The following is an 11964-nucleotide window of genomic DNA, read 5'->3' on the forward strand; positions in this document are numbered from 1 at the left end:
GTGGTGTTGAATCCATTCTGTAACTTTGCCGTGCAGCTTGTCCTCACAGTGGGATTACTGGCAGTAGTGGTGTACTTGTATACAGTAGTGGCATTCAATTTTTTCCGCAAGTTCTACAACAAGAGTGAAGATGGTGATATGCCAGACATGAAATGTGATGATATGCTAACAGTAAGTCTTATTTTGCTTTCTGGGTTTTTTCTCAAGCTCTTGTGATTTTGTCTTGACCTTCTTGTAATTTTATTCATACAGCCATCTCATTAGCCAGCAAGCAGGAAAGATTGCAATTAAAGGGACAAATACAATATACATCCTCAACAACTCAATAGTTCTTGTGTATGCTAAACGAACACATCTATAAAGGAATATAAGAAATGTGATACTATAATTTGCTGTAGCTTTTCAAAAAATGCGAAATAGCTACAAGCTGTGAAGCTGAGCTGAGCTGGCTAAAGGGCTGTACTTTTGAATCTTGAAATTCAACAGGTCATTTAGGAGGAGGGTCAGTTATAGGCAAGGATTTTCATAAGTAATGCAGATACTGAAACACTTGTTTAAGCATTGGAATCCATCACTTACTCTTAACCTGAATTACCATAGTTGTCTTTAATAGGCAGCTCAGTAACCGCTGTGTCCAGAACCACTCTGAATTATTTTGTGCTTACTAAGACAGTGCCAGGCTTTGGAGTTATGGGAGCTAGGTAGAGCTTAAACCACAAAGAATTTCTAAGATGCATTGCCCTTAATATCCTTCCAAAAGCAAATATGTACAACAGTTAAATGTATTTCAGTGTGCCATACAACATGAATCTCTTCCAGGGAGTTGACAATATTTAAAAGCCAAATAAACAGATCCACTGTTGAAGCAGAGTAGTATGAGCAGAGTATATTTTTGTCTGGTTTGGGACATTCAGCGCAACAAAACTAGATAAACTGGAGCACAAATTGGTGGAGGGCTGTAAAATTGTCAGGTGCTGGAGCACTTGCTATGGGAAGAGAGACTGAGGGAATAAGGCTTGTTTGGCCCAGAGAAGAGAAAGTCTCAGGATAGGGGGTAAGAGAAGCTCCCAGTATCTGCAGAAAGGTTATTGGGAAGACAAAGCTGAGCTCTTAAGAACAAGTTCATGGCAGGAAACTGTGGAGATAAAAATGTGGAAAAATGTGTTCTGACTGAGGAGAGCCAAACAATGGATCAGGTTGGTCATAGAGGCTGTTGCAGTCTCCATCCTTAGAAGGTTGTAATGACCTGACTTGGATAAAGCCCCAGATAATTTTTGTGAGGTTATAGTGGACTGTCCTTGGAGCAGAGACCTCATGAAGTCACTCTGACCTGACCTGCTCTGTAATTCTCTGAAAATAAACATACCACAAGGCTATAATATTGTACAGGAATTATTTAGAATAGCATGTGATATGCCATAAAATCAGGATTGTCTTTTTTAAATACACTACTACTTGAAATGGGATTTAAAAAAACGCCAAAAGGATAGAGAGGATACATTTTTTTTTAGAAATAAAAAAAACCAACTTTAACTTTTTTTGTAAGTAACACTACATTCACTCATTAAGTTAATTATTACCTTTCAGTTTTGGAATACTCGGATAGAAGCTGTTAGATTTTTCAGGCAAGGGTTACTCATTGTATGGTCTAAATCAGTTTGTTAAAGAAGGGATTTTGGGGGTAGTGTGGTGTAGAAATGTAAGAATGGGGTTTTTTGTATGGTTGGATTTTAGGAGTTAGTTGTTGCCATCACTATTTTTTGATAGAGGGCGAGAACCCTCGACTTGCAGTTTGCAAAGCTGCTTAAAGAAAAAACCAATCCCCGTGCTATACCTCCAGAGAATGATACCATCATTTTCTATTAAATTATAACACGATAAGGCTGGAAATTTTGTATTGTCAGCATCCCAGGTGACTGTACTGACAACTCTTATTATATCAATTTTCAAATAATAGTTTCACAGTCTTATTCTCAGACATCCTCAATCATTAGCCTGTTCTCTGCATAAATATTTGTAAACGTTTTTTGCTTGATTTTTTTTTTTTGTTTTATTTTGGGTTGGGGAAGGAGGGTTGTTTGTTTTTAAATTTGAATTTGAAACACTAAAAAGGGGGAAAATCATTTACTTTTGAGCTAGGAAATTGGAAAAGGCGATGTCTATGGTGATGATGATAGTTCCTATTTACACTGCTGAAATGATTTAACTTAAATCATGAAATCTTCATAATCTTAAAGGAGATCAAAAGACACCTTGTCGTGGGGTAGTTCCTTGACTATAGACCAGTTCTATCAATTACTGAATTTGTAACAGTGGGAATTTTTGCCTTTAGCTTCGGAAAATCTTTGTATCTTTTTGTTTTGTCTTTTCTAGTGCTACATGTTTCATATGTATGTTGGAGTACGTGCAGGTGGAGGCATTGGTGATGAAATAGAAGATCCAGCAGGAGATGAATATGAAATCTATCGGATTATCTTTGACATCACTTTCTTCTTCTTTGTGATTGTCATCCTGCTTGCAATTATTCAAGGTATGCATTTGTAACCCACAGTGGGACTGAAAGCATTATTTAGCATACAAAGATCTTAGCACTGTGGTAATCACAAACCTAAGATTAAGACAGAAGAGCAGGGCAGATCATGACAGACAGATTTATATAGAAAATCACACCCAGCTGACTCTTGTTCATACAGTGCTCTTCTGAGTCTGTAAAATCAACAGGCTCTAACTGGATCAGTAGAAACAAAATAAATTGTTTGTTCTGAGAACACTGGTGCCACTGCAGACTCTGGGCCTCTCTGCATCTGCAATGTAATAAATATCTCAACTCTATTAAATGTAGAGTAATATTCTTTTCATAGTAGGACCTTAAAATAAAACAGAGTTCTGCGTGTCCATCTTACAATTCCCAATGTTACTGCCAACCATATACCTGGTGTTTTTTTGTCTTGCTCATTTTTCTTTGTGTTCTTTATGTTTTTTTTTCCTTTGGAATACATATTGGCTTTTATTATTTCTGCGTAAGATTCTAATTTAATATTTTTTATCAAGAGTTATGTTATCCCTGGCTTTCCAAATTATCCAATGATCCTTGTCACAGTTCTGTTCTTGAACATTAATTATCATTTTAACTTAAACCCTAGGTTTAATTATTGATGCTTTTGGTGAGTTAAGAGATCAGCAGGAGCAAGTTAAGGAAGACATGGAGGTAAGAACATCCAGTTGCTGCACCATACCTATCTTCAGATTTCATGCATATCTGTTTTCAATCACAATATGATTTAGCTAGTGGACAGTTTTTCAAACTAAGAGAAAAATACAGTCCTGTATATGGTCTGATATCATACAAGGTGAATTACAATGAATTGCATATCTGTGGCTATTTAAGTCTTCTGTATCTTCAAACTAGGGTTTTCTAAAACAGGGTGTTAACACTGTCATGTTACATTTATCTCAAATGTAATTTTCTTTAGTTAATATATGTGTGAAAGTATCTTGTACTTTGTGGTTTTCTCTTCTGTCATTGAAGTATAAATGTAAGAAGTCAGGAAAGTATTTCAGACTCACTTTTTTTTTTCAATGTGAACTTGGAGCATATTCAGTTTCATATTCAGGAGCATATTCAGCTGGACAAGTATCAAGGTAAATATTGTCATGTGTTGCAGTAAGTGCTGCTTAATATTAAAAGAATATTAAAAAAAGTCAGTGTGACCATTATATGCCATTCTGTCTCCTGATACCTATTCACTTAGAGTTGACAAAGTTTTGATTTTTTTTAAACAGAAAGAAACTATTCTGATGGTAGCCAACCTTCAATTCAAGTGTTTTGGTTGTGGTATCCAATCTGAATCATTACATTTTTGTTCAACACATTGCCATTTTCAAGAAAATTGTCACTTTTTTTTTCTTTTTGGCCTTTTCTTAAAGCAGGGCAAGCSTTATATGTAGTGTTGAAGTGCTTTGTATTTTTTGTTTTAGACAAAATGCTTTATCTGTGGGATAGGAAATGACTACTTTGATACAGTGCCTCACGGCTTTGAAACACACACGCTACAGGAGCACAACTTGGCCAATTATTTGTGAGTACAGTAAAAACGCTCTCCTCACTAACTCAGTATCCTAGTAGCCTCTGCAGGTACCTGATTAACTCTCTTGCATCAGTAACAGTCCATACTGTTCGGCTTTGATGTGCAATTACGCTTTCTGAATGTATAATTCTGTGGCAATGGTAGTGAAGAATTAACAAATTTCATATCCTGCTTTCCAGCTTGGTTGTGGCACAAGAAGTTTATGTGAGCTTGTAGATGGAAATGAATTTGATATGTGGCTGCAGAGAGCACATAAATTGTAAAATACAATGAGGTGTGTAAGGTACAGAGAAGCAGTGTGACCTGTTCTGGAAAGTGATGGAAGGAGAGAACAAGCAGAGGAGAAAGGCAAAACGCTTACATTGGGCAGAATATTTTGTATGGAGTGCTGAGACTGACTAAGAGAACCAAAGGGAGGTAGGGGAACTGTAATGAGGAGCTAGAGGCAAGAGGTACCAACCAAGGGCATCAGTTCCACCTTTGGAGCATACAGGCAGAGCGTCAGTGACCACTAACCTCCGTCTTTTTATATCTGGAAATAAAGCAAATGATCATGTCTACAACTACTGCATCATCCTGTTCCTCTCACAGATGAAAATCCTCTGACAGAGTGTATTTTACACTAGTGCTGTCAGTATGAAGCAGGGGATGGACTGTAACTTTGTGTTTTTAAACTGGCACTGTGTGTGCACAAAATAATGAGACTGCAAAGTCAGACATGCCTGTAAAAAACTTCTACCTAAAAAACAGGTTATGCAAACAAAATACATGGAAAGCCCTGTCATGTGGGATTTTGTTCCTATTTACTAAATACTGAACAAATATCATACTATAGCACACTTGCCCTTGAGTGCCTCAACCTGAGTATTTTTTTTTTCTTTTTGTGCATGCTCATATTTTATATTTTTACATATGTTTGGAGAGACTGTCTCTTATGAGTGAAATTTTGAAATTATTACTCAGTGAATGTCAGCTATCTCAAGCCCCCAAGACTAACATTTTTTTTCTTTTTAATTACAAATTCTTTTCTGCTCATGTTGATCTTGCATACACTACAAAAATATCACCAACCTATAATTTCAATAACAGAAATCTCTTAGACATCATCAGGGTTTATTACTCAGTGTGGGAAGAGAAAAAAAAAATTCCAATGACCATTCTCTGTCTGCTTCCAAGTGGGTTTTCATGAGCAAGAAAACCTCTATTTTAATTTTCATATTAAACAACTTAGAAAATCTTCATTTAAACTGAGTTGCTAACTACAGTAAATTCAATCTCATGCATTTTAGCATGCTTCTCATTGAACAATGAGTGTCAACAGTGTCAGGAAAGTGTTTAATCTGTCTCAGAATATTATCATAAATACAACTGTGGAACTTGTAAGTCCATGAACAGCATTATCACTGTGTAAGCTGAAAAATATCCATCTTCCTGTGGGTTGCCTAATGTTTCCAAACACTCTATTCATACCAGCTGTTTCTTTCTTGTAGGTTTTTTCTGATGTATCTTATTAACAAAGATGAAACAGAGCATACAGGACAGGTAGGTTGAACTACCCTATTACTATCAGCTGATTCTAAAACAAAAATCATTCAGGATTGAAAAAACTAAGATGTCTCTGATGGATAGCTCCCTTTATGGTATGGAACTTAATTATCATTCTTCTAAGCAATTCTTAAGACTCTGGTTGCCTAGTGTTTGATTGAGTATATTAAAAGTCACTAAGAAAAGGTATCAAATGTGTTCTACTTTTCCTAGTAATAATCTTTCAGCTGACTAAGCAAATGTTCCTGGGTTGAAGATAGAACCCCAAAAGAACTGAATAGTATCAGATATATGTAGCCCTACAGATTTGGGTCAGAGGGAATGATCTGCTGTAAATCTGTGTAGTTTACTCTTTCTGAACTCTGACATATGTGCTCATCTTCTTTGTGTAAATCTCTGCCTTGTCTAGTGTGAGATTTTTTGTGTTTGTTTTGCTATTTTTGAACATCCATTTGTCATTTGACAATTTCATGCTGAGATTTTTATTTGCACTTCACCTTTACTTGGCAGAGAGTGTGTCGTGTATTCACTATTAGAAGACAGATTTCTACTAACTGTTCAGTTTTGATACTATTAGGTGATAGTTTGGAAATTGAGAGTGCTTCATATTTCACAACTTCTAGGAAGATATTTTAGTGGTGGACTTGGCAGTAATATGTTTATGGTGGGATTCAATTATCTTAAAGGTCTTTTACAACATAAATGTTTCTATGGTTCTGTAACTGGTACAACAAATACCCTTTCTACCATGAAATTTGCATGATGAAAACCACTTAAAAGTGGTGTGATTAAAGTAGGAATAAACTGACATATTGTTTACTATTCTCTGGAATGTCTAGAGACAGAACCCTACCTGAAAAAATAATCAGAAAGGGAGCAAAACCAAATACCACTGATTCAGAGAATACTGACTGAAAGTCATTTTTGTTTATGTATTGTTTGTAGACATGTTCTGAAACCACTGATGCAGAAATTCAGTCAAATTTCTATGACAGAAAATATTCTGCTTACCCTCATATTGTCTTGTGACTAGCTTTAATTGATCCTTACAGTGCTCCTCAATGTGCAAAAAGAAATGAACTACCTGGTTCTCCTCTCTACTTCTATAGTGCTTTTTGACCAGGGGGCAAAAACCTAAAAGCTATTCTAAACTTACCAAAATCATTAAAATTATTTTGTAGATTGATATTAAACAACCTGACATGCACAGAATAAAAAAAAAGTGAAGTGATACAAAAATAAAAGAGAAAATAAAAGCATGGTTGATGCTTTTTCATTAAATCAATTTAAATAATATAAATTGTGTTTCTTTCAGGAATCCTATGTATGGAAAATGTATCAAGAACGGTGCTGGGAGTTTTTCCCCGCTGGTGATTGCTTCCGAAAACAATATGAAGACCAGCTCAACTAAGCAGAGATGAGGATTTCTGGGCAAAAATGTCCATGTATTTCCCAGCTCTTTTGGGAATGTCTAAAAGATTTCTTAAATCCCCAAAGCTGTGTGCATTTTGGAGCACCAAAGCTCTGTTTTTAATGATCCAACTGCGCTTTTATTTTCTTGTGTATTTGCTTTGAGAACACTGGAGTAAAGAACAATGAAAAATTACAGCAACTCTGGAATCAAACCAACCACTTGCACAGAAAAAAGATGTCCCTATACATAACATGCGAACACAAGTAGAGACTTGAGACAGCTTATTTTTGAAACTGCCAGATGATGCCCTTGTCTAAAAGATCACACATGGGGTGACATGGTAGCAACACTCATTCGGTCTGTTTATTTCATCATCCTAGAAGGAACTATATATAGTTCACAGTGCACTGTAAAAGAATGTTGTGGACACTAAGTTGTGGGGAAATAGTGCCTTACTATATGTGGGTTGAGCTATGCAGAAGATGAGTGCATGGTTACATAGTTTTTTTTCTTTATGTCTTCCCTTTCTTCCAATTTAATATTTATTTTGTGGTTTTGGTGGGTTTGGGAGGAAGGGATTTGGTTGTACACATCTTTTTAATAAGGCTGGAGTGTCTCAGGACAAGATTAGGTTATTGTCATCACATTTACTTTCCCCTTTAGCTTTTGCTTTTATTTTGGTAACGCTCTGATACAACACTGCTACTTTATGAAATCTTTGTATGAATACAAGACAGCTGCAAAAAACACTTTAACAAGAAATGTTTCATTGCATGTTTATTATGCAAGTTTAAAACAATCAAAAAACCAACCTTCAGAAACAAGTTGATCAACATGAAAAAACATTCACGATAATTATATCCATAGTAATAAAGTGTTGTGGGCTTTATTGTACATCTGGAACAAGTGTCATCAACCAACAATGTATATGTTATGAATTTGACAGTAATTTTGGTTTCTTTTTTTTTTCTTTCTTTCATTTCTGCCACCTGTGATTGATAGTGGAGTTGAAGATTTTCTTGTTAAATTATTTTTTAAAAGCAAAGCTAAAGCAATATCCATTCAGGGACTCCATCAGTTGCATCGTGAAACACCAATGATGTGTACATTGCTCCATTTTGAGTCCTTTTCAAATGTAATGCCAGTCTTTACAAATAAAAAGAGACATTCAGAATGGAAACAAACTGGTTTTGGTAGCATTTGAAGTCTTTGTTACAAAGTGGTTTTATTAATCCCTGAATTAATTTCAACCATTTCAAGACAGGATTAAGGTACTGTTTCCTTAATGAAAGAGTTTGGTACTGATTTTGGTTTTTTCTCCTGGACTTCTTACTATTCTGTTGGTCTCTGTCATTTCTTTATGTTGAGGCCACAGTTTGGTCTTAAAAGGAATTTTCTGTATCAATACTCTGTCATAACTAAAAACAAACAAACAAAAAAACCCCTAAGGAAATAATTGCTTAAAAATACTAAGGCTTTATTATTAAAAGCCAGGCTTTTGGTTCAGCATACTGTGGATATTGCTGAAATTGGTATCCTGGTGAGGGTTCTGTAAAATTCTCTCAAACTTCACAAGACTTGAGGCCAGCGACTGGGCAGGCTGGTGACAGTGTAAGGACATGCACAGCAACTTCCATTTGTATTTAGGTTTTGAACCATTCCCACCCATTCTGGAATGTTCATTCCAGCTCTGTTTCCTTCCTATTTGGAAGAACTTCATAAAGCACCTTTAATCAGCCTTTCTGGGATTTGTGCCTAGGATTCTGAAATGGGGTATAGCAGTGGTGTTCCTTTTTGGGTGTACAACGTAACAGTTGTTGATTGATGCACAGGTACAGAGGCTATTTTGGTTTTGCACTTAAAAGTATATAACTAATGGTTCTCAGGGATATTTCAAGATTCCTTTATCTTCAAAATAAATTCAAATGGGCTTAGTAGGTAAATACCAGAATAAAAGTGACATAATTCTTTAACCTCAAGTTCCAAGTCACAAAGCTTCTGGGGCATCCTGTGGAATCCAGTGTGCTGTTTAACAAATATTTGTGAAGCAACACTTACTCAGGCAGTTCACACTCTATATAATATACACTGTGGGATACAGTTTAATACTTGTTTGTTTTAGACTTAGACAAAGCTGAAACAAAATCTTAGATTTTATTTAAAATTATTTAACTTCCTGGACATGTAAAATCTTTGAATTTTTTTGTTGTAAACAGCTGCTACAGACAATTCACTTCTTTAACACTTATACCAAAAGAAACCGACCTTAACACAAGTGTCTTGTATACAAGCACAAAGTACAAGAGTAACAACATGTCACTTGAAAACTGCAGTTTTGCATCCAAGAAGTTCACAAATTTGATGTTTACGCATGTTATATTTAAGGTAAGGTTGTACTTAGACACACATTTTTGTGTGCTAATGGTTTTCTCAGCTGCTAGTTGAATTTACTGATTGTGTCAGTAAAGCAGTAATTTTCAGGAGGAAATAAGATATCTCCCACCCTTTATTGAAAAAAAGCAGAGACAGAATTTTTGCTGTTTATCTCTGAATGTCAAAAAAATGAGAAGAACTCTACAATTGATGATCCCAGCACATGAATGTTGATTTCAGCAAAGGAATGAAGAAATGAAAGGCAACAGAAAAGTAAAGTGAGATGGAAGAGTAGTTGAGGTGTGATTTATTTTTGGAAGTTGTTACCTCTTTATATACTGCTCCCTTTGGAACTGACTTTTTTTGTGCCTTCTTCCAATACTCTATTCTAATTTGTTTCCTATCCCTAAAAGTTTGAACCTTATCTGTGGGTTTTTTTTTACTGAGACAATCAGAAAATGGAAAGGAAGAAAAGGATTCTGTAATATCCCTGGCCCCTGCATGACTGCAAGATTAATCCTRATAGCACTAATGTTCTATTTAAGTTGTTGAACATTATATTTTTAGTATCTTCCTACTGTTGCAGAACTCTTAGTAATATGAATTGCGTTAATGCTTATTTCTGCGACTTGTGATAATATTCCTACCATYTTCAGAGGTACTGAATAATTCAGTTTACTTATATAATCACCTGTGATGTATTTATAGGATGTAATATTTTCTAAAGTAGAATGTTTTTAGATTTTTTTTGTTTATTAGCCAAAACAAATAAAACTGGTGTCTAAAACAGTCTTAGTCAAACAATAAGACATCTATCGCAGAGAGGTAGGTATGTTCTTTGTTTAAATCTGTCTAATGTTTGTGCTCAAAAATATTGATTCTTCACTCTCTCTCCTTTAAGTCATAGCTACTTTTATTTGTATAATTGTTTGCTTTTTGTTTTCTTCAGCTTTTCTAAAGCCATGGCAAACCATAGAAGCTAGGTTACAAATAGAATTTCAGATTATATAGATCTTACATAATTTCTTACTGCAATTTGCAATATATTAAAACAGAAAGCATTTATACAGTTTTTAGGGTTTTTTTGAGTTTTATTTTTCTGGATTAGGGTTTTCCTTGTTGCCTGCATAACATTTTAAGTGTATCCATGCAATTCCTTCGATCCATTTTGCCTCACAATTATCTTTTTGGTTTGGATATTGTGAATTGGATGTTTAGGTAAAAGGTTGTGTCTCTGTTAGGTGGTAGAGAAGACCCTTCTCAGCAGTCACGGAAGATATCCATCAGCCAAACAGCATCATTCTGCCATGTTACTGGAGGTCAAGAGTTGAGGCAGTTTGTGATATGAGCAGCTTGCTTTTGTAATAACACGGTCACAAGCTAATCTGCAGTTACAAACCCTTAACCTATACATTTGGTGCTGGATGGGAACATCTGAGATAAAGTTCTCATGAAAAGAATGTTTTGAAGTTTCTGGAATAGAAGGGGGACATGCTCAAAACCCCATCATTAAAATAAACTGAAAGTCCTTTGTGTAAATGCTTCAAGTTTGCATGCAAGATACAGTTGCTGAGTTTCTTTGTGGAAATTGCGGTTGTATAGACTAAATACCCCTCTCTAGATATTTTTCAAATAAGAACCTTTGGAATGCTGAAAGACTGGCTAAATAATTCTGGATCATGAAAACTGAGAACAAATAAATCAAAAGGTTTTCTTTAGTTGTTCTTTATGTAGAGTTAGGAGGATAGAAAGACACTGCATGAATTGATTGCACTGAGAAAATGGAATCCCACTGGGAGAATTGGAAAATTCCTCAAGTTCTGTTAAGTACTAGTGAGTAAACGGAAGTGTAAAGGGTCATGCACTGATRTTGCATTTCTTTGGAGACTAATAAATGGCAGTAATTTTGAGGAAGTRTTGCTCTCAGTGTTATCTTCATGACAGGTGCAGCATGGCCCAAAGAGGTGTTATTCTCTGAGCTGTGCTGTGCCCGTCGTGCAGAGCAGTGGGAAGGGAGGAGAATGACATCTGCCTTCAAGAGCAGCATCCAGTGCAACTCCTGTTCCCTCCCGTGGTAGTGTGCTCAAAGTGCAACTCCTGTTCCCTCCCGTGGTAGTGTGCTCAAGCTCTGTCCAGTGCATCCAGTTCAGAAGGTGTCCCTGCCCTTCTCCCTGAGTGCCAGGGAAGGGAAGAAAAATTACCATCTCTGTTCTGTCAGTGGTGTTATGGGCTCAGCCCTCTGGCAGCAGACCGTGCTGCTGTACCTGCTGATACGGACGCACTCGCGACACCTCCTTCTGAGAGCAAATTGGAGTTACATTGATTAGACAGCTGCTCGCTGCTGACAATGAGGCGTATCCTTGTACCACATGGTCCAGCCTAATAGAAGGAGAGTTGTAAATTCACTGACTAGGAAATAGAAAATAAATTAATGCCATTGGACCATATAGTGGCAGTTGATTTTTGGCTCTGTGCAAACAAGATAAAATTTCAGGCACTAAGTAAAATGATGTAAACCTTCTAGGTATCTGCAATCTATATTGG

The 11964-nt window shown here is 36.0% G+C and overlaps 1 protein-coding gene across 1 annotated transcript in view; it reads left to right on the forward strand.

Moving 5' to 3' along the window:
• Positions 1-8225, forward strand: part of RYR2 (ryanodine receptor 2) — a 288052-nt gene extending 279827 nt beyond the window's left edge. The window contains exons 101-106 of the mRNA XM_057379481.1: positions 37-171; positions 2374-2530; positions 3144-3208; positions 3979-4079; positions 5579-5630; positions 6949-8225. Coding sequence (XP_057235464.1) covers positions 37-171; positions 2374-2530; positions 3144-3208; positions 3979-4079; positions 5579-5630; positions 6949-7044 — 606 coding nt within the window. The 3' untranslated portion in view covers positions 7045-8225. The remainder of the gene's footprint in view (positions 1-36; positions 172-2373; positions 2531-3143; positions 3209-3978; positions 4080-5578; positions 5631-6948) is intronic.
• The last annotated feature ends 3739 nt before the right edge of the window (positions 8226-11964 follow it).

This window comes from Malurus melanocephalus, unplaced genomic scaffold (genome assembly GCF_030028575.1).
Source record: "Malurus melanocephalus ecotype Western Australia unplaced genomic scaffold, MMel_1.1 scaffold_408, whole genome shotgun sequence".
NCBI lineage: Eukaryota > Metazoa > Chordata > Aves > Passeriformes > Maluridae > Malurus > Malurus melanocephalus.